Genomic DNA, 23,626 nt, shown 5'->3' on the forward strand with positions numbered 1-23,626 from the left:
GTGACCTTCTCCTGAAGATTGAATATCCCCATTGTTTAATAACAATAAATATAATTAAGTTTATGACTGGTTGTTGGTATGCATTTCTGGGGCAGCGGATTGAAGGGGATCCTCCACGATCGCTTTAATTTAGGTTTTTTTATTATTATTCAATTTTGTTACTCTCTTCCAACCCTAGACTGGGAGAATTTGTAACAATATCTTAGACCAAAAGTAAACAGGTTTTCTTTGCGGAAGGTCTGCATTCGTTAAAAATTAGCAAATAAAATATTTTAAATCAATATTTAATGTTCCTTACCTTACTTATGAGGTAAAAAGCCATTTAATAGGCAGGATAATGTACAGGGCTTGGGTACTGTCAGGACTTATTTCTGCAGTAACAACTGGCTGCCATTACTCTTACATTAATCAACATTTTGATGCAAGCATGAATCAAATGCATGATTTGTTTTTTCTTACCACTCTTCAGGAAGCCTGTGGCTCTCTCTCTGATGGCTGAAGTGAGTTGCTTTGTGTTTTCCAGATATTGTAAAATGTAAATATTGGGAGACAGAACAGCAATGTTTTGTTCTCCACAGCCGTACGGCATCCGTAATAATCCATGAAGATTCTGCAGTGCACGACCCAATATGTCTCCTACCACAGAAATTTATTTTATTTTTATTTTTATTTTAAATTTAATACACAAATGTAACTGCATATCTATGTTTGTGTATCTACAGTAAATGTTACCAATGACTGAAACTGAAGATCTTGCTGATCCCTCTATCACATCTTTAGGAAGCGTCAGATCCAGCTCTTCTGAAAGACTGTTACCTATGAAACAGAAAAATGAAAACATGTCAGTGATCAGTACATTATGATAAACTCATGTTTATTGTGTACAATCACAACAGTTTTTATATTTCCACTTTTATCACAAGCATTAAACGTTAACAAACCCTTTGGACACAGTAACCAGCTGTGAGTCTCTGTCTTTTCAGTCCCTTCAGCCTACAGCAGAAAATGATAAAACAGATTTATGATTAAAATCATATTATAGTAATATAAACAATATTAGGAAGACATACTGTAGCAGAGCCGGCGCCAGACCATAACTAACAGGGGGGTACCCGGCCTCCAACTGGGGGGGAGGCACGCAATTAGCAACAATAACTTGCAAAAACAAGGCATTAAAACAACAAATACAGTGCAAGCATACACTCATACAACTGGTCCAGACTGTCAGCTCATTTCTGGTCTAAAGTGCAGAAGATCACAAACTAATCAGTATTACCATAATCACGTTGCAATGCTGCTCATGGTCTATAGCCACACTTCACATTTAGGCTTACGTAAATTAAAACATCGCTAACTTACCTTTAAAAAAGCTGAAGACAGTGTGTGCGAACATCAAACTTCCTTAAAACAGTGGCCTGTAGATTTGAAAATTCCACCTCTACCTCTAATCTCCGAGTTTGAGCCAATCAGTTTTTGCATGAAGTCAGATGGAGCAGGCGGTGCTGGTTCGTTCTAAATGTTCTAATATCCATATTTTGCACTATCCATAAAACAACGCGAAAAAACACGTTGCTAGTATCAAGTCACATTAATATGCTAAAGACATAAAGACGCATGAGACTCTGCAATACAATCAGAGAAACTGGTCTATTTTAATTAAAAACCATATACTCTTTTCCTCATTTGACTACATTTAAAGTCATGAAACAGTCAATGTTTAATTTATTTTAATTATTCTTTATATATATTAAATTAATAAAAAACTGTGTAAGGGGGCACAGAAACCTGTTTGGGGGGGCACGGTTGGAAAGCATCTTTTGCAGCGATTTTTGTGTGAGCATATCAGTGAACACCACTGACCACTCGGTGAGTTTCACGTCTTTGTAAAGGAAAGTTTAATGCATTTTAGGAAGGATTGTTCCAGTGCACCTATACAGCCATTGTAGAGGTGGGAGGTGATAGAACAAACACCCAAAAAATTCTCGGGACAGCATCATATGTCCAAATCTCAGTCAAAACCGTTCTATTTCATAATAAACAATCTGAAAACAGGGCTTTAAGTGTAAAATACCGAACTTGTCCTTTAATCAACATATTGCACTTGGATCCGCTACCTATAAGGTAACCTTATCTTGCTTACTTCATCATAAAACATACTGTATGAAAACATCTGTGTTATTTGTAAGATCTGTTGTGCGGTAACCCACTGCGCAATGTGATGTGAAAGTGACGTCCTTTTCGTGTAATTTTTGGACATCCAAATTCAGTACATGACAGGTGACATCTTTTTTTGACATCTACTGCATGTCTAAAATTAATGTCAGTGGGACCTCCGTGTAGGGGTATAAAAGAGAGATAATTCTCTCTGCGTTTCACAAATCCACTGCAAGTCATGAACACACACAGACACAAATATTGGGCAACTATCATTGCAACACCGAAACACTTCAGTCACTTACTGCCAGCTGTGGGAATCGAACCAGCAACCTCTGGGGGTTACAAACAAGTCTCTCTAACCACTAGGCCACCAATATCTGAAATGAATAACTGTTTCACCAATCACTATTACATCAGTTTCAAGTGACCCTATATATGTTTTTTCATGTTAAATTGTTATTCTGGTTATATACTTTTAATATAATGAACTAATTACAGATTGTACATTTTGATGAATTTGTATGTAATTCAAAAAACTGAAAAAAGAATACTGTATAAATAATATAGGTCATTCATATGTATTATTCATGTTGATACAACAATGTTGATATTTGTACATAAACACATATAGGCCTATGTAATATATACATATAGGCCTGTCATAGACGTTCAAAAAAATTACCCAGTTCAAAAGTCAAATGTTGACCGTAAATATGACGTCCAAGTAGGGTCATAGTTGGACGTCCAAATTGTGGACCTAGTTTGGACGTCGAATAGATGTCCAGAATTTGTCATGGACCCACGGACCCAATATAGACTTGAACTTCACGTCTATCTGATGTCCAATGTTTAGTGGTAAGCTCACCTGTACAAGGAGACTTCGAGTAACTATGTCAATGCGTCCTCTCTCCGGCACGCTCACAATCTCATTATCACACACAGTCTGTGACTGCTCTGCCTCTGCACTCACTGTTATATTCAACACTCCTACAAAACAAACAACTCATGATCATCTCGACTGACTTACAAAAACACAAGACACTGATTCAGATTAAACAAACTGACCAAGAACAGAAGGAGTGAGAATCCATTTAAAGGTTTTTCTTCCATTAGCACACAGACAGGATGAATAGTGGTCATCATCAGAGGAGGCTTTAAGAGTGAAGTCTGAAGATGGAGCTGGAGTTACTTTAACCTGTCCATGAAAGATGAAGGATTACTTCAGATATGATATGACAGAAATATGAGAAGATGTTCACAGAAATCTCACCATGATACATTTGGACAGATAGTTAAAGACGGTGGCCTTCAGTTCAAAGATCTCTCCACGGATGATGGAGTAAGGCAGAGAAAGCTCCAGGAAGAAGGGCTGGAAAACTGTCAGCTGAGCAGGAGGAGCCAAACCCAAACCTTTGGAGGACAGACAGAAGGCATCCGTCTCCCAGGTGGTGATGGTGTCAGGAACCTTGACAGGAACCTGTGTTGATCCAGAGTCCCTGTGGTGGAATTACTAAAATATTTGAACTTTGCAAGGTAATATAACTTTCATATGCAAGTATCTTATGTGATGCTATTGTGATAACAACACAATTTTAAAATCTTTAAAAGCTATGACACAGTTAACTCTTTATAATTAATTTTATAATATATAATTTATAATGTTCTTTTTATACATTATTTTTTTTATAAAATGATCAAAATTTGTACCCCAGATGTCACTTTGCATATACAGTATTAGTACCTCAGAAGTGTATATTGGTACCAAAGAGAGCTTATTAATACCTCAAAGATAGATATTGGTATTAAATGTATACATACACTGTAAAAAAAATGCTGTAATTATGCAGCAATGTTTCATGTTCATTTAACTGAACAAACAGCTGCCAGTAATTCTTTCATTTCTACAGAAATATTTTACAGTGTATCTATACCTAATGGTGCATAAAGTGCCCATATTATGACTGCTTTTTCACAAGTTAAATAGGTGTATGAGTTCCATAAAGCATGTTTCAAATGTTGTTTGCTCGAAAAAGCTTGTAGGAAAAGATTGTTAACCATCTCTAGGAGCCTCTGTTTCAGTGCATTTCAGATTGTGCCAGTTTTGAGCTAGTCATTACATATTTATGAGCTGCTGCTCCTTTGATCACGCCCCACTACTAACGTCATGTGCGCGTGCTCGGTGGTATCGTGAGTGGTACAGGCAGTGGCGGTTCTACACGGAGGCCAAGGGTGGCCCGTGCCTCTGTAGACAATAAAAAAGTATACATTTATTTTGATTTTACACGCGAGCGCCAAAAGCGGTACTAATGCGACGCAACGTTCTACACGGGCAAATTAGAGCAGCGCACCCAACCACTGTAGCTGGCTGCAGGTGCTGCTCAGCGAGTGTCTCAATTCGTTCCCAATCTCCCGATGTTGTAAATGTGTATGCAGGTTTGGGCACTGGTAAGGACTCTAGCTAACTTGACATTGGGACACTGTTCACTTGTTCTCATGTGACGTGGCTGCTTAAGCTAAGGTGACCAGATTTTTAAAATGAAAACCGGGGACATGTCCTACAGTAGTTAAATGGTGAAAATATCATTAAAATCTCATTTTTTAATTTTTTAAGTTTTCTTTTTTTATTGTTGTTGGTTCACTGCAAAAAATGACTTTCTTCTTACTTAATAGTAGTTTTGTCTTTTTTTCAGTACAAATATCTAAAAAATCTTTAAACAAGATGATAAGCAAATTCTTGATAAGCAAAACCCCCTAAGAAAAATCTAGCTTTAAGACAAAAAATTAATAAATTTAAGTGAATTTGTGCTTAAAACATGTAGTGGTAGATTTTTTTTTTGATTGTTTTAAGCACAAATTTGAAATTTTGGTCTAAAAATTAGACTTATATTCTTAGGTCATTTTGCAAATCAAGAAAATGCATCTTGACTTAAGAATTTTTGTATTTGTACTGAAAACAAGAGAAAAGTACTAATAAGAAAGTCATTTTTGCAGTGTTTCTAATTCAAATAATTGAACAATTTCTGTAGCCTAAAAATCTATTTTCTCCCGTTTTTTACACAAGAGACATACCTCATCAAAAATGACTTCTAAGGTACTACTTCAGCTGATTTCATAAGATTGTAAAAGTGAAGAACAGAAGGAATAATGCAAAATGTAAACATATTTAGCCTACACAAAACAAATGCTCCGTAACATACTGTGATCAGTTCACTTCATTGGTTTATTATTTTAATTTAACATGAGTAGTTATTACCTTAAGCCCCCATAACTTTAACTGTTTTCATATCTTATGATAACTTGATTGATGATAATGATGCTTTCTCGTATGTCTCGTTGTAAATTCTTCATCACTAATCAGTGGCGTGCGCAAGTAATAAGTAGCTCGCGGCCCCCTCTGCTGGTGAAAATAATCATTACATGATCGCTCCGGTCTGGTACTTCAAACGCTATGTTGAGCGGGTTTTTCAGTGTTTTGGACATGCTGTAAAACGGGGACATTTCCAGGGACAGCTTCAGTCGGGGACACAACACCGAAAACGGGACTGTCCCCGGAAAACGGGGACATCTGGTCACCTTAACTTAAGCGCGTTGTGATTAATCACAGCTGTTACTCATCAACAACCGGCAAAACCAACATCTCGCTGCCTTTTTAAACAGTACATTGTAAAAAGCGCTGTAATTATGCTATTACTGTACATATACAAGCATAAAATTGGAGGAATATAATTAAATGTTACTTATAAAAATGTTTACAATTTAAAATAAATATTATTTTAAATATTGAGTAGATTGTGGTCCCTAACTGTCTAGCAGTGTGTGTTTATGTAAACTAAAACAAAGTTTTTCTTTATAAAAGTTTGCATATCATAAAGTTTATTGAGTAGGCTCGCATGTTTTTCGGTTGGAGGGCTTTAGAAAAGGTCACATGATTTTCAGTAAGGGAACATAGGGACCATCGATGCTCACTGTTTTTTGCGTTGCATGGAATTTTTATGTAACTAACATTTGCCGTAATGGCAGACTCTCTAATCACAGTGCCCTGACTGAACAAGGGAGCTGATGAGACCCCAGTTCCTCTTTTGCACCTGCACTCACTCTTATTTATATGATTGTAAAGTAAAATAAAGTTTAAGGGGCGGTTTCCCGGAAAGGGATTAGACTAGTCCTAGACTAAAATAAATGTAAGAGCTGTCCAAACTGAAAACAACTTGCAATGCCATATCTTAAAATACATCAGTGCCCTTAGTTCTGCTTCAAAATGCACACAAGTAATGTTTTTAGAAAGGCATGTTTGTTAAAACTAGTTATATTTCCTAATTAAACTAAGGCCTAGTCTTGTCTTAAACTAATTCCTTTAACCACCCCTATAATCTTTAAAAATCATTTTTTGCCATTTTTTAATGTGCCCCTCTGGTGAAACACTGGCCCCTCTTTGGCCCCCCTAGTGAAATTTGCCTAGAACCGCCACTGGGTACAGGCCATACTGTGTTATTATTTTTATATATTATTGTTAACGGGTTATGTTGCCAACAGACAAATCAAGCAGAAAAGTATCACTAATAAGTACACTACAGGAGAAGAAACTCATGACACACAAAGATTCCAGAATAAATTGTGATGTAGCAGTCTCAACAATACACTCGTTTTCCCTGGACAATACTAACATATTTCCGTTATAAAACATTTTCAAACGCATTATTTTCGCAAATGACAGACATTTAGACCCGGCGGGATATGTATACTGCTTGTGGGCCAAGTGCTACCTGCTAGAAGCTAGCGGGAGGTCCGGACCGTAAAGTTATAAGAGACTCGGGGGTACGTTGGCCACGTCAGAAAAGCCGGGTCGGTAAGGCCTGGTCTCGGTTAGTTTGGCAAAACACTTTTAGTTTGGCAAAGCACTATTACTTAGTTCATGTAGAATTGTAAAATAAAGCCGTTAAAATGATTTTTAACTTTCGAAACCACGCTGCAAACTATCTATCCTGCAAAAAATATCTATATAGCCTAATGTCTACAAACAATAACATGTACATTTAAAAGGTATAATTTACGGCATTAGCATCAATGTATGATCTCTGTTTTGAGATACAGATGCTCATAAATGTAATATTTTGTGACAGAAGATGACAACATGCAAAATATAACTTGACTTCTTACCTTTTGTGTTGATATAGCGATCGCGAATTGAATCCAGTCTGTTTCAGATGTGTGAATAATCCATGAAAGTCCAATAAAATACATTCAATGACCATTTTTGTCCACAAATGCGTATAATCCGTGAAAGCTAAATACATAGGCTGTTGTTTACATCAGATTTCGCATGAACGTCTTATCGCCTACAATCTGAGGAAAATCATAACACACCGTAACACACTGTATATGAGATCACATTTTAGGTTTAAATAAACACGCGTTTAAACTTTGTTTTTAAAAGTAGGCGGGAGTATAATCCATAATATCCAAATAGCGCTGTTATTTCAGTGAGACATGATAACAGCAGGGTATCAGCGAAGTGACTGACTGCTCTGTGCTCTCTCTAGCTCCCTGGTGGGTGGAGACCTGCGAGTGGGGTGGTGGGCGGAAAAATTCAAACTGAATGTGACGAAGCGGCTAGTTACGTAACAACGGAGCTGAGTTTGAACTCGCGCAATCTGAGACTCAAGGCAGAGGACATTCAGAAACCTGTATCTCACTAAAACAGCATGGATGGATTTTTTTCCAAGTTTGTATGCGAGTGGAAGCATCATAGGCACAAAATAACACCCCAAAACCCAGAAAAAGTTAGTTTTTCATAATATGGGCACTTTAAGACCTTTTTAAAGGGTACTGCCCCAGTAACTAATATGACGATTTACACTCTTAAAAAAGTGGTGCTAAATAGCACTTAAAGCTTGTAATCATAGTGGAACCATTTGTATATATCACCTATGAAGAACCATACAGGGTGATATTGCACCACTTTTGGTTCTACAGAACACGGTATAGTTCTACTCCGGTTCTACATGGGTGTTATATGGCACTTTAAATGGTTCCCTTATGATTACAAGCCAGTGAATCACTTTTAGTGCTATTTATCACTGTTTGTTTTTAGTGTGTAGATTATTTTTCTCTTCCCTAAAATACGATCCAAAGGTGATTTAGAGAATTCTGAGAATTCACAGCAACTTTTGCCTTAATGCTGTGAAGTGCAGTCAAGTGCCCACAGATGGGTGTTTTCTGAAGAGTGTCTGGCTGTTTTTAGTTGATGTTAGTGTATATACACTGCCCAATATAAATGCAAATAAAGTTGATGACTGTGCGGACAGATGCAATAATTGTCACTGTAAGGCATCTTCACTAACCCAACTTCAGAAAGTTGCCAAATCCATGTTTCTGGAAAGTCGCTCCGTACTGTTTCTTGAGGACCTCCAATACCACCGCTTGCACCTTCTCCAGTCCCATAACCTAATATGATAGACTTTGATATAGCCTACAGTACATATAAACACTAAAGAACTGCAAAAAGGGACGTAGCAGCCATTTAATATTTTATCATATTAATTTTTTATAAAGGTGCTTGCAATATGATAAAAATGCTATCATATTGATGTAAAGGCTTAAAACTGGCTAACAGTAAATCTGTATTTTCTTTTAATTGAAACTTTTAGTAAAGAATTCATTTGTTCATATATTACAATAAAAACAAATATTTACTTGGATTGTGTCTGTGAAAAGTCATGCCCTTGTATATTAGACACGGAGGTTCTCGCACAGCCAAATTTGTTGCCATTTTTAATCCCACTTTCTGCCAAACAGCAAAAATAAAGCAAATTAATAGTTACATTATGCCTATCTTTAATAATCACTACCTAGTTTTATATATCATTTCATTTAATGTATGCCTGTGTGTAAAAAAAACTATTTAATATTATGCAGAATAGAAAATCATCATCAACTTTGTTACCTTTAAGGATTCATAGGCGTGATCTATTTCCACAGCTCGACGGGGTCTAACATGCAAACATGGTTGCTCGTCTTCAGCCTGGTATGGATATTCCGACACCGAATCCACTGGCAAAAGGTTAAAAATCTGTAATGGAATGGATCATAATCACTCATTAGTCTTTCTTATAAAAAATATTTTACATCTAGGTATCGATACAGTGAGTATGAATAAGATTGAGTGAAACCATATAAGCATCCAGACGCTTTCCTGATTCCAAGATGTGAACACTTTTATCTACAGCACTGAGAGCACACAGTGAACCAGGCTGAGCTGACAGCTGTATTGTGTTTGCTTCACCTGGAACTGCTGTAGCAGGAGAAAACTGAAGAGACACCTGAAACAACAACACAACATGAAGATCATACAGTAAAAAAATAGGATTCATCATTTTACTCTTAAAAATATAAAGCAGTAAAAATAATTACAGGACATTCTAAGTTATATTTTGAAATAATATAATTCAGCATTGCTACATTGTATCACACCTTGTTATTGAAACACTTTTCAGTGTTGAAGTTTTCACTCGCAGCAACTACATTGTCGCTGGGCAGAACACAGTATGCAAGTATCTGCACTACTGGAGTCAGATCTGCTGTAACAGACAGTTTGAATGACACTGTGCCATTCGCTGCTCCATTTGAAGTCTTCACTTCAACCTTCTCATATCCATGATGAACTATCACACCTCTGGACAAGACCTGAAACAAACACACAACACACTGTTAACAAACTGACCACTTAATACTGTCAAACAGATCTCTATGAAACTTTACACTGATAATGAACATGTAGTATTGATACTCACCATATAGACAATGTCAGTGTTGAAGTTATCAATGGCTTCTCCAATGAAATGATACTTAATGGTTACTGTAAACCCAGCATCACACTTTAAGAATTCATTAGGATTGTCTATAGTCAGTTCACTAAATGATGGGGTATATGGGATATATGGGGGTTTTGGGGTGGGGGGCTGGAAAATTGAAACTCTTTCTTGATCTGTAGAGATGTAAGGCTTGTCATAGTTATTTAAACGAAATTCTGGATATACGCTTGCCTGGACAACAATGAATGAGAAATTACAACAATCAAATCCATGTCAATACTTTAAACAACAGAAAACTGGATTAGCACAAACTATCATACCATCAGATTAAGATCACTTTCAGGCAGACTAGATGTATTAAGTGAAAATGCTGCCAGTCCATTGTTATCTGTAGTGAGCTTAAAGAGCCGATTTGGGGACCAGTAGTCCTCCTCAAAGAGATAAACCTCTTTGTTTGGAATTGGTGTTCCTTTGAAATCTGTAACCTTGATCTGGTAAAAAACAAGCAGGAGTAAAGATCTGTGCATTTATTGGTAAGTGTAAAAAAGATAAACTTACATTTCCTTTTATGACTGATCCGTGATTATATGTCGTGGGTAGGTCTGTAATTGCTACACGTCCAATTTCATAAGTGAGGGTTACAGTTTCTGATTTTGTCATGGTGGTCTCTGTTAAATACAAATGCTTACTGTGAAATTTACATTTCAATGACTTTTAAATTTATTTCAATGATACAAATGAAGATTATCAGTACAATGGAAGGTAACACTTTATTTTCCACTTTAGACATTTTACTAATTATAAGTAACTTTGCAACTACTAATAATTTAAACTACCAATCTTTACAATATTAGTAGACGGTCAACTAATTATTTATTTAACATTTACATTGTGATGATATCTCAACAGACATTCAACTGTCTATAAGTATCTTTGCAGGTGCATGTCAAATTTTTCCACTAACCCTAACCCTTATACTCTAATGACAGTTAGTTGACATATAGTTGCAAATTAAGGAAATTTAGTTAAAATGTAGTTGCAAAGTTATTTATAGTTAGTAGAATGTCTAAAGTGGACTATCAAAATAAAGAGTAACACATTGCGGAAGTGTGAATACATCTCTACAGTCACAGCTCACCTGTTCCTTCTTCTGTTACTTTCACATCAACATTAAGAATGTTATACCCATCATTAAAGATGTTATAGACATCAAGGGTGTTATCCTCATCATCATCATCATTTTGCAGTTGATTGTTTATTGTAATGTTGCTGAAGGCCGACACATTAAAAGAATGAACGGCACAGCCCGTCTCCTTTATCTAATGATAATGAAAGACACAAACAGAATAAAGTGACTACTAAAATAGAAATCACGTGCCTCTTCTTGTACTGCATACTCACAAACCTCAGCGGTTTCAGTAAAACAGATTATATTTCCACTGGAGTAATGTGAAGGATTAAGACACACTTTTATCCACGATTTTCCAGAGACAGGCTGCCCATAAGTGTATCTGTGAAAAAGTGCAAGTTAATTATAGATTAAAGAATACAATTTCAGAAATATTTTGTGAAATATAAATATTATGTGAAACTCACTTTCCACAAACTTCAATAGTCATTTTCTCATCCGCCACACTCACACTATCTGGTGCTTTTATAGTAACTTCAAACTTCGGCAAAACTGAGAGGGCAAAAATTAAATGAAGTCTGATTATTATGACTATTTATAAACTTTGTCTCAAGCAAACAATTACACATGGTTTGTGGCTATGACTTACCATATTTTTTCACCTTAAAATAAGATGTTATCAGACTTTCACCGATGTGAGCACTCAGTATGTACGTTCCCTCACGCGCTTCAGGGTTTAAATCATAAGAACGCTGCAATATCCATCGTGTTGAGGAAATATTGGTCCATTGACCGATCCTGTTATTTTGACTGTCCTGTTTAATACCAAAGACAAAATGCCGAGGTTATTGACAGTTACATAAAACTTTACTATTACTGAAGAAATCTCTAACAGTTTTATTACAAAACTTGCAAATACAAAGTATGGAGTTTTGGTGAATTATTTTGTTCTCTAAAAATAGGGCAGTAGTTAAACTCTTCGATGTAGCCTATCAAAACTATATGCCAACACCACTTTTAAGTCTTTTCACAGGGTTAAGTTGTGTCTGTCGTGAATGACTGTACAGGAAGTTTTGTATTCTTACCTTAATCACCACTGTAGTGTACTGTAAACAAAAGAGCACAGTGGTTATTAGATAGTTTGTAAATATTAGGGATGCACCGTAAGAAAAATTCTTGGGCGAAGTCAAATAAAATAAAAAACTCATTCGAGGCCGAATACCGAAAAAAAATATTATTTTTCATTTTACTAATTATTTTGTCAATTTTCTCACCATTGCAGAAGTTACATTTTCAGAATGTCCTTTTTACTATATTTATTTCACATTATTTAACAATTAATTTCTTACATTTTAACATTCATTATCAGTGGTATAGTCTATGTCAGTGTTTCCCAACCCTGGTCCTCGGGCACCCCCTCCCAGAAAGTTTTAGATGTCTCCTTATTTAACACACCTGATTCAACTCATCAGCTTGTTAGGGACACATGTTTACCATTTTGGAAGGAGGCTGATGAGTTGAATCAGGTGCTTCAAATAAGGAGACATCCAAAACCCTCCGGGAGGGGGCGCCCGAGGACCAGGATTGGGAAACACTGGTCTATGTGATACGGCGTATACCTGCGTATACCCACTAGGATTTGTCAAGGATTTCCGAATACCCACTAAAAATAGCGTAAGGGATGCGTAACAGCATGGTTTTGTGACATTTCAAACTTTTAGTCATAATTTAGATGTGAAGCACTGACCATTAGCATTCTACACTTGCTACTTTAGCGGGTTGAAATGCATATAGGCTACATAGTAGGCTATATATTTGGTGTGTTTGACTTCCTGCCGAACTGCACAATCCGATCGGCATTACCATTGCGGCGTGAAAGTGACTGGGGAGCAGACTGGTGTGGCGCCACAAGAACCCACAGGGGAGTGACGGCAAAGTACAGCGAGAGCGATTCCAGTTATCACAGAAAGACCCAGACATGCAAATTAAAGATCATTTTCTTCACTTTGGTTTGGGTGTCTAATATTAGGCTACATGATGGTCTTGTAATAATAATTAAGTAAAAGCCTATTTTCATTTAAAATATGAGTGAGTACTAAATTGGACGAAATTTCATTGTTACATACTTATTGTTACATGTTACAGGGCCAGATTTACTAAACAGGGCAAATTACCGCAAGAGCGAAATTCCAAAAAGTGGCGATGGGAGTGGTAATATCTGCGGGTTATTTAATAAAAATGTGGTGCAGGCAGCTGCTTTCCATAATGACCAACAATCTACCAAGAGCAGCGCAAATTAGGTCAGGGTCATCAATAAGTAGAACTAATGCTCCTGCGGGTGATCTGATGTGACATCTTAGATTCAGGGTGAAATCCCAGCTAACGAAGCAATAGCACACTGAAAAGAACCGGAAGACAAAAAATGACGGGTTACAAGATGTTTTGAAACACCTGCTATAATGTGACTTCTCCTAGTGACTCCTCTTTAATTTCCTCCAGCAAATAAAAAATAACAAGGCTTGGCAACAATATTTTAGAATAATATGCTTCTTAGACATTCCAAATAAACTGTTACATGTTAAAAATCATCTGCCTTGTACCACACACTCTCTGCTTTTTTCAGCATTAAATAATACCAGTAAAATCACACGCACAAACATTTGTAAATCGCATTGCGTAAATAATACCCTCTCATACATTTTGCATCTGAAAGGGAAGCTCTAAGAAATGGATGGAATAAAGTCAGTCACAAAAATAAATAGACCACACCTTTTCAGTGCTAATTATCCACTGTGTGTCTTTAATAAATCCCGACAGTTGTTATTTAACGTCAAAATGAAGGTTTGTGCTGGCACAAGCTTAAGTCTCAGCTCAGATTCTCATCATCAGACTTATCTCGTTTTCTCTTCTTCTATCGCTAACCTCGGGCTGCAGCCAGCTACAGATGCCAGCAGCGCCATAGTACAGTCGGGGAGTTTGAAAAGGAACAAACAAATCTCTGCCCAAGATCATATTTTTTGCATGAGTAATTAGATGTGTGGTGTGAGTGCATGTGAAAACAAGCAAAACCGTGTGTCACACAGCGAAAGCGTGAGAGTTGGCAGCGCTGCAGTTGTCTATGTAGAAACTCTGCTCTATAGATTGTAACACCTCTTCATTGCCAGGTTGTTGTTCTTGAACATGTTTATGTAGAGCAAAGGAGGCATAGCAAGGACTCATGTCATCTCGAAAGGCAAGACTTGCCATTCGTAGATTTCAGGCTGATCCTCCCTCCGCATGTTCCTCCAAATGAACCTCAGCAGGGATCTGTCCTCTGACAGAAGTCTTACTTGGTGAAACATCCCACGGATGTCACCACTACTGGCAACAGGATATTGACGAAACCGTAGAAGAACTCCTAGTAAAGAGGCACCAGGGTCCAGGAAGCAGTTGCTGATTAAGCGAAACACCCTGATGTATGAAAAAGGAGTTAAAAACCAGTCGGTCCTTGCCATTGTGATAGACAAGATTGTGTGGTATGAACCATGACTCCCTATCTGTCCGCAGATGCTCCTTTGGCATTTGGCAACATAGCCTGCATCTAGGAGTTTTTGTATTTCAGCTTTGTAAACTTTAGCTCTTTCTGTGTCTCTTTTTGAAAAAGAACTGATTCCCTGGTTCCTCTCGAGGGGGTGGCTTCCTGGACACGAAAAAGTGGGGTAGCATAGCCCTCAACTTTCACTCGCTGTTTCAGCAGCTGCATCAGGTACCTGATGCGAAAGGAGTCCATCTGTTCCCCCGCAGAACCCAACCAAGCTGCATATTTACAGCTGCTGGCCACCAGCTGGTCCTATTTTAATAGGCTCTTTGGCTGTGATCAGGTTTGGGTAGTCAGACCCGATTTAAAGAAGAGGTTGGACCTTATCAAAACATGGAAGAGGTATCTCTCTGAGATGAAAATAACATTGCTGAAGTCTCCTAGTTGGGTATGATTGTTCAGACAATGTAAGGGGAGGAGCCGTAAACACACCCATAAGGGTATAATTTTCATTTGAGTTTGACTGGGTGGAAAGCAGTAAATCCACAGACTGCCCTTGTAATACACTTATATCATGTTGAATTGTGCATAGGGTCATGGTTTCATTCTCACCCCCAAGACTTAGCCGCTGAGCTGCTGCTGAAGGATAATGCTCCTCTGGGCCCATCATCCAGAATGGCATATGTTGGTATGGACCTCTTGCCTTTCCACAGCAGCACTGGAACCAATTTTAAGTAAACCCATCCTGTAGAGCTTGGAGTCGACAGATAGGCACGATCTTGAGATGTCGTAAGCAGCACAGTGCGGGAAACCTTCAGTGCGATATGATGTAGGACCCCAAGGTGAATCTCGCCACATTCTGCACAAGGCTTCTTTAGTGTACATTCTTTATATTTATGACTTGTTTGTCCACATTTCCAGCATCTTTTGCCATCCTTAATACACTTAAGAATCTGTGCAGGTCAATGTTTAGTAATTTCACTGCACCTTGACAAGTAGTGTTCTTGACTTTTACAATACAGACATTACACTTGAACCTATTAGCTGAATGTTGGGCAGCTGCAGTTTCCATAGCAACTGAATGTATGGTGCTCTTTGGGCTGATTACTTCCATGGTAAACAGCAATGGGTCGAGCTTGGGGACTTAGTTTAGGCTGACGTTCTCTACTTGCCTGAACCTTCCCAGTTTGATAACGCTGCACAATTTTAGATGATAAACGCTGTGCCTCTGCCTTTACTTTCAGCCAGTCTGCAAGGTCATGCAGATTATGAGAGTTAAGGCTAACAGAACTCAGTCGGCCCCGAAACTGGAGGTGTTCTACTAAGCTATCTTTGTAATACTTCGGTAACCTGTCAACAAGCTCTTGCCCCTGTGGTCCTTCAAGGGACATCAACATGCCCACCAACAAGACAACATTAAGAGTGAAACTCTGAAAAGCCTTTGCATCTCCTATTTTAACATCAGGTGAATTTTAAAGGGCCGCTATTTCACTTTGTGCCAATTGATGAGGTTGGCCATATTGGCATTGTAAAGCGGTCATCGTTGCTGTATAAGGTGCTGGATGATGCCGGCATGCTTGTGCAATTAGCTTTGCCTCTTCCAGAACTAATTGTTCCATTAACACCCTATATTTATAATGTTCAGTAAGCTCAGTATGGGGATTGAGGAATTGTCTAAAGCCATTTTTGGATCTGTAAACTCATGCTCACTTTCATTCGCAAGCTTATGCAATGCAGGCATTGGCTGGTAAACCAAAACTGAAGCAGGGTATGAAGGCTGAAGAGGAGTGGACCCAGGCGTTTGTTGGTAAACTGAAACCGGAGTAGGGTATGAAGGCTGGAGTGGAGTCTGAGCAGATAGTGAGGAAGAGTAAAATCCTGTCACAGATTGCATTATGCGATAAGGATCTGACCTGGTGAAAAACTGCTGTTGTAATTGATTTGGTCAATTCACCTGTAGCTGATGGACAGGGGGCACAAAGGTTGTGTTCACAGTAACTATTGGCAGCTTCACCGACATAACCATCTGTGGTAGTGATGAAATGAGTTTACATGAGGAATGAACGTCAGCTGCACTGTATGAAGTTTGCTGATATGCTGCTGTATGTAAAGCAGTAAAAGGTGGGATATCAGGATGAGATATAGCCATGTCATGTGCCAGACTGGGTCTGGTCTGTGTCACATGCCATGGAGTTGACTGCTGGGGAAGATTTCCTATGCCAGAGAAAACGGGCAATGGATGTCCCAAACACCAAGGTGCGTTCGGAGGGACAGCAGTAGCCTTTGGTCTAACCAAAGGTAGTAAAGTAGCGGTAGCTTGCTGCTGCTAAATTAATATGCAAGTTCAGAATGACTGTGATTCACTTTATGTGCTGCTGGTGCAGCAAGATGACTTATAGAGCTCCCAACATCTAGCTGCCTCACAAGGTTCTAAGTTCAAAGCTGATACTGCTCATATGGCTTGCTCCATACTGCACGTGTTGCTCATAACCATAAGGCTGTTCAACAGTCGAGACTGGCTCGGCCTGTCCACTGAGAATCAGCTGTGCTCCTGTATTATCTATTCTTGATTGGGCATATGGATTGTCATAAAGTCCAGGGACTGGCATCAGTGATTTGGGTAATGCTACGTCATAGTCTTGCAGATGAGCATGTGGACCGGGTGTGTGGGATCAGGAGGATAATTGTGGCTCTGTCGCTACATTGGTCAGTGTAATGAATGCAGCATCCGGCTCGAAGGACGAAATGTAACTGATTTGTGATGTTTTAGGTAGGTTAATGCTCATCCACTACGGGGCTCTGGTAAGAAGCATGACAGGAGACAGGCAACATTCAACTATTTATGTAGTATTTTGAGTATATTCATACTAGCATTCAACTGAACCAAACAGGGCCAAAAAGTATTAATGTGGTTTTCCTGAAATACACAGAGGAATTAAACATCAATGTTATTCAGCTTACATATCAATGTTGTCAAATAATACAAATAAACATGATATATAAATTGTGTGAAATGTAATTGGTAATATAACATAAAAGTTTAAACCACAATATATATATATATATATAAAACTGGCCTTACTTAAAGTCTCAAATTCAATACTCATATAGGCCCTGTCCCAATTGGCACACTTCGGACTTGTGGACCAACTCAGAGTCCAAACTTTGATGACATCATGTATTGCAGACCTTAGGGACATCAACTTCTGAGTTGGTAAAATGTGCGAAGCCTGCTGCAGTGCAGGCTTCGCAGAAAACCGCATCAAGGGTGCAAATGGGGCGCTGATTAGCACACTTCCGAGCGCAAAAATGACAGATGCGACTACGGACTCGTAGACTAAGAGAGCATGTTCATGTCACAGGTCGGAGCGGACCACAGATGTTGCGAGTCACGCCCCTTCCTAGTTTTCACCTCGGGGAGTTCCCAAAGACGCCCCAATGACCAAACAAACGAGAGAAGGTAGGTAAAATTTAAAACAAGCTTTATTAAGTTACTTAAAATAGATGAGAGAAGGGGAGCTAAAATCCAAAGGCTTGGATGGGGGCAGTCTTGGGTCTCGTCGACCCAGTCGCAGGTAGGCCTTAGGTAGGTCCTTTCTTTTTGCCTCTTCTTTCCTTACGACTTTAACAGTTCATTCACAGATCTCCTGTTTTGTTCCTTCCACAGGACGCCGATTCTGGGGCTCCCGCCTTCTGAGCGTAAAGAGAACAAGGGTGAGTAGTTTGGAAGAGAGAGTTTGATACCTGGACTGCTGTTCGTCTGGCGGTTAGCTCGGCTCTGTCCGTCGGATGGCAATACAGAGGGACCCGGAGGTAAGTATTTCGCCGGTTTTTCTGAGATGGAGGCACAGGTAAGTACTGCAGGGGACATGGCACTCGAGCTGTGATGGAAACACAGGTAAGTATCTGCAAGTTGGAGGTAAGAGACAGACACAGTGCAGCTAACAGAGGCCTTTGCTTTGCTTTCCCAACAGTACCGATCTGATGGCTCGTTGCTATAGGCAGAAAACAGGTACTTCAGGTGGCTGGGATGTTACTCTCCCTGGGGCGTTGTGCGACACCGCTTGGTGGCTCTGAACTATCAACACAAGATAAGTATTTTCACCAATGACTGGGGCTTTACTCTCACAGGGACAACGTGTAACACAGGCAGATAGCTCTTAGCTATAACAGAAGGTAAGTAATTCACTGGTGACTGGGGCTTTACTCTCACTTAGATGACGTGTAACACAGGCATATAGCTCTTAGCTATAACAGGAGGTAAATACTTTCACTGGTAACTAGGGCTTTACTCTTACTTTGGCAGGGAGGGACTCACGTGGACGATCTTTTTCCGGACTGAAAATCTTATGGCAGGTGAGACTACAGGAAAGTGAGTAGAAAGGAAATTACAGACCTTTAGCGGTGGTAGGTGTCCTAATGTTGGCCTGCTCAGAGGCTCCAATGTAAACGGTAAAGCTAGAGACTGCTGCGGTGGGCCGAACGCTTCCCTCTCCTCTCCTCCAGCTGACGGGATCAGAGATCTAGACGGGGTGAACTTTGAAGGGCTCCACAACAGATGTAGTTACTCGCACCGCTAATATCCTCTCTCCACAGTCAACTTTCCTTCTTACAGATATCTTCCACTTCACTCACAAAAAGTATTACTTGCCTTGTTGGTTTTCCACCACCTCTCTAAGGCCAGGGGGTTTTCCCGATGTCAGCCCGGGGTGTCAATACTGAGCTCCGATTCAGATCGTCCTTACCAGGTGTCCATACAGGGGGTCAGATGGGGCATATAAAATCTTAGATGTTACTTCACAACGTCCACTTACTCTCCCAAGACTCACTTCAGCCTAGAGGCGGTCATTGACAACATAAACACAGCATAGCACTGCAAACCTCTTCGATGTGTACTCACTCACGACAAAGGACATGGACTCACCCACTGCACCCCACACACTTCAGTGAATTAAGGTCACAAACCAACGACTGACTGAAATTGGTCCTGGGGTTCCTGGGCGCCGACTTCGATGTAGGTTGAAATACAGCTGACGCCGTCCTGACACCCCTGTCTTTTCCTTTATCACGCGGCTTCCGGCGCACCCACAACACTCTTCCACAGTGGGGCCGTTCACCTGCGAGGACTAGAACTCACAATATTTGCCTCGTGATTTACACTCCAATTCACAATTGTTCAAAGGTACTCACACGCAAACACTAAATACTCTCCTTTTTGTTTCTTTCTCCTTCTAGTGGTCAGCTGAATCCTCCTTCCTCCGTTTTCCTGCTGCCAGAAATCCTCCTTTGATGATGCTTTCGGTGAGTATTCCTGTTGCACACACTCAGAACAGATCACTCGATTGTACACATGGTTTCACACATCCTCATTTCAAAGTGTACATACTCAGCCAATCTCCTGTGCCCCTATATCCGTCTTCACCCAGTCACTCGTTAATCCTCTGCCTTCTCAATGCTGCACTCGCTCCAACATTCCACTTCCTCTCACCAGATTGGCTAGAATAAACTGCGCATTGGCAACTTCTGAAGCCCCTTATATCCTCCTCCTCTTCTCTCTGTCGTCCAATCCGCGATCGCCACGTCCACTTAGCACACCTGTGTCTGATCGAGCCTAATTTTCCCTCCCGAAGATCCCGGAAGTGCCGGTGTTTGTGCTTTACGGTCCGGGCGGAACCAATCTCCAACATCTTAGTTCCGCCCTCAGAAAGTCACCCTGTGACATGTAACTTAAGGCCACAAGACCAAAAGTCCACCTGAAGTGTATCATTTGGGACAGGGCTATTTGGAATTTAGAACACAGTATGTTGAGCAGTGGACCCTGCGTGCATGGTCAAGCACGAGCAAAGGGAGAGAGAGAGAGACTGCGGCAAAATTAACATGAGATGACAGAGGAAAAAGTGTTCAATAAAGCGGTCTAACAAAAAGTTTTCTTTATAAACATTTTATTTTTCGTTTAATATAAGCTTGTTTGTCATTGTAGGACTTTACTGGTTTTATTAAGTTTTTATTACATACTGCTGCCGCTCTTCGTCGTTCTATGTATGACATAAGATGCCGTGTCTTTCTCGTACGACGCATGGTGTTCAGGATGTCTTGATTTTAAATGATAAATAAAATTGAAGTGCAATAAGTTTTCACTTCTTGCTCTGACACTTTAAAATGCTTTTAACAAATCTTTCTCTCACTCTGGGCAGGTTACATTTGATTGCGTCATCAAAGACCTCATTGTTTGGTAAAATTTATTTGGCCTTTTCACTAGTTTTTTTTTTTTCGGTGCATCCCAACTAAATTTTTTAAATGATTAAAAAAACGATTGCACAAAATTTCGGACAGCATTGTCAATTTACAGTATGCCTGTTTTAAAATGAGTAAAATTATATAAACAAGTAAAATTAAAAGTAAAAAAACAACTCAAACCTGTTGTTCAAGGGGTACAAAATTTGTATCCACGGTAACAATTCTGAAATGTACTGAAAAAAAAAAGAAATGAATGAAGTAAAAACATGTTTTATTGTGATAAATGTTGTCTTTCGAATATGGACAGTTACTGCCAACAACAGTTGTTGCCAATTAACTCTTAAACCTATGGGTAACGTCACGGACACTACGTCCATCTTTTTTATAGTCTATGGTATAAACACACACACACACACACACACACACACACACACACACACACACACACACACACACACACACACACACACACACACACACACAGGCAGCTAGCAATACACCACTTGGGGAGCAAATGGGCATTTGGCCTGCTAGTCTTGGGAATCAAATCGGTAACCTTCAGGCTACAAGCCTGACTCTCTAACCACCAGACCACTGACCAGCTTTTATTATTTAAATTACAGTGTGAAGCTCAATAGTGTACCGTGGCGGCTGGTGACTTCTCTTATCGAGGGCGCTCAATGCGAAGTTCGTCACAACATGTATGTAGCCCGTCATGTGTGTGGTTCGGAATTTTTAAATATGTGTTCGGCGCGTCGAGTGAATCTGTTTGCATCATGAGTCTTGTCAAAATGCTGCAGACGTGTCTGAAAGGTTTATGATAAAAGAGACGCTTGCGTTTGCAAGACACTTGCACAATCTCATGCGTAATCAGAGTTTACTGTTAAGGGAGTGTCTTGCGTGTATTTTGTGCAGGTGAGCGTCTCTTATCATACGCGGTTTTGACGCGTGTGCAGCAGGCACTTATTTTGACAAAACATGTGATGCACAGGTTCACATGACACAACAAACACATATGTTGAAAACACAAGCAACACACATGACACTCCGAACACATATTTTAAATTTGCGCCCCTTGGAAGAGAAGTCACGAGCTGCCACTGATACTGTATGTTAGTTAATTCTTTAACAACCGCAAATTTGCAAAAAGTTTTGTAAAATATGGTACGTCCCAATATTCACTAGCGGAAATGGCCAAGATTTATTAGTCGGATTTGACTCACTGCCAATATTGAACTTCTGTACAAACACTACATACAACTGCTCTACTGTGTCAATCTACTAGTTTTAACCTTTAAAACATCTCACCGGTTTGTCCTGGATTATAGATGGGTTTATCAGTCTGGATGAAGGTCAAAGGATTGTAATGTCTAAACATAACTTTTCTCTCTTCAGTCATCTTGAAAGACTCCCCTTTAATTTCAGCCTTTATTTTCTGCACTGATTCTCCTTCCACCAATGGAGCCTGATGAGAAATAATCACAAACACGTCATTTACAATAATGAAATAAGATGATGTAATCTAATTATGAGTTTGGAAGCATCACATTTTGGCATGTTTGACATGACCTGACTCAGTGTTAAAGATATCGATGTTGTAATTTCACACAATGTGAAAGTATGTACAGTAAGATTATTTTATGTAGAAAACAGTAAATCACAAAAAATTGACTTAAGCTGGGTTTTCACAAGTAGGGTCACGTATTATGATCTTGTTTATTATCCTGCACATGTTTGGATGTAAGACCTTGAAGTTGAAGCAGCGATGAAACTCTTCATCTGTTTTCTCCTGCAGTAATAATGTGATCTGGTCATCCTTCACTAGATGAACGGTCATTACAAGACTTTCATTGGGCTTCAGGAGACTTGCACACAGTTTAGCTTCAGATCCTGACAGGATCAATGCAGGAAACGTCACCATGAAAGAGCTGTCGAGAGATGATACATTTAATATCTGTCATGTGCATTTGAGTGTCTAGGGTTTAATGAATTATAGAGATTTTACAAATGCTAATATTTTAATGCAAACCATCACAGTCAGTTTGTCTGCCGTAGTCTCATATATTTATTTATTGTCATAAATGTGACAGGCAGCAATAAAACAGAACAACTATGGAATAAAACAAACACAGTGATCATTAAAAGTGACTTACGGCTCTGATTGTCCATTTATAGAAATGAAGATAAAAGAGAGCAGCAGGAGTCCTTTACAAAAACAACCAGCAGTAAGAGCCATCATGACAGAATGATGATCGATCCTCCAGCTTGTTTAGTCAATTTGGACTGTGCCTTTTATAGGGACTCTCATGTAATAGGAGGTCCTCAAAAACATCTGTATTGGCCATCTGATTAATAATTCAATTATGCAGACTATTCAGTTTGACAACATATGCTAAATTACCTTGTTAATGCCATAAAAAATTTGTGAATTTAACCAACAATTCATAATATTACACAGTAACTATAATAAAATAAAGAATATACAGCAATATAGACCTACAGTGCATAAGACCTAAGATTTGAAAATTCTTTTAATTCATTATGATTAAGTCCAGAGGTCGGCAAACACTTTTATCTGGCCCATAAACTTTTTATAATCAAATCATTGAACATTTTTGGACTGAATTAATGCATTCTTGGACAGAATGCATTAATTGGACGCATGCAATTTTTGCTCCTTTTCTGTGAACGTTTTGCATGCCACTGCGCACCTTGTTCATGCAGACATCATGTCATCAGCGCATTCACGTCTGCTCTGTAAACTGTACACAAAAG

General features: G+C 39.1%; 1 protein-coding gene across 2 annotated transcripts in view; it reads right to left on the minus strand.

Annotated features, from left to right (window-relative positions):
* The window catches only part of LOC141361410 (alpha-2-macroglobulin-like), a 37,137-nt gene extending 13,974 nt beyond the window's left edge, over positions 1 to 23,163 (minus strand). For both annotated transcript variants that reach the window (XM_073862541.1, XM_073862539.1), the window contains exons 1-23: positions 23,005 to 23,163; positions 22,599 to 22,779; positions 22,160 to 22,316; positions 21,032 to 21,084; positions 12,183 to 12,203; positions 11,747 to 11,912; positions 11,565 to 11,649; positions 11,374 to 11,479; positions 11,107 to 11,287; positions 10,527 to 10,636; positions 10,289 to 10,459; positions 9,948 to 10,199; positions 9,628 to 9,840; positions 9,327 to 9,476; positions 9,101 to 9,226; positions 8,851 to 8,941; positions 8,499 to 8,601; positions 3,428 to 3,653; positions 3,223 to 3,352; positions 3,023 to 3,144; positions 942 to 993; positions 733 to 816; positions 460 to 636 (exon numbers count right to left, since the gene is read on the minus strand). In XM_073862541.1, the coding sequence (XP_073718642.1) occupies positions 460 to 636; positions 733 to 816; positions 942 to 993; positions 3,023 to 3,144; positions 3,223 to 3,352; positions 3,428 to 3,653; positions 8,499 to 8,601; positions 8,851 to 8,941; positions 9,101 to 9,226; positions 9,327 to 9,476; positions 9,628 to 9,840; positions 9,948 to 10,199; positions 10,289 to 10,459; positions 10,527 to 10,636; positions 11,107 to 11,287; positions 11,374 to 11,479; positions 11,565 to 11,649; positions 11,747 to 11,912; positions 12,183 to 12,203; positions 21,032 to 21,084; positions 22,160 to 22,316; positions 22,599 to 22,779; positions 23,005 to 23,090 (3,043 nt within the window). In that variant the 5' untranslated portion in view covers positions 23,091 to 23,163. The remainder of the gene's footprint in view (positions 1 to 459; positions 637 to 732; positions 817 to 941; positions 994 to 3,022; positions 3,145 to 3,222; positions 3,353 to 3,427; positions 3,654 to 8,498; positions 8,602 to 8,850; positions 8,942 to 9,100; positions 9,227 to 9,326; positions 9,477 to 9,627; positions 9,841 to 9,947; positions 10,200 to 10,288; positions 10,460 to 10,526; positions 10,637 to 11,106; positions 11,288 to 11,373; positions 11,480 to 11,564; positions 11,650 to 11,746; positions 11,913 to 12,182; positions 12,204 to 21,031; positions 21,085 to 22,159; positions 22,317 to 22,598; positions 22,780 to 23,004) is intronic.
* Between the last annotated feature and the right edge of the window lie 463 nt (positions 23,164 to 23,626).

Source organism: Misgurnus anguillicaudatus, chromosome 24, assembly GCF_027580225.2.
Source record: "Misgurnus anguillicaudatus chromosome 24, ASM2758022v2, whole genome shotgun sequence".
Taxonomy (NCBI): Eukaryota; Metazoa; Chordata; class Actinopteri; order Cypriniformes; family Cobitidae; genus Misgurnus; species Misgurnus anguillicaudatus.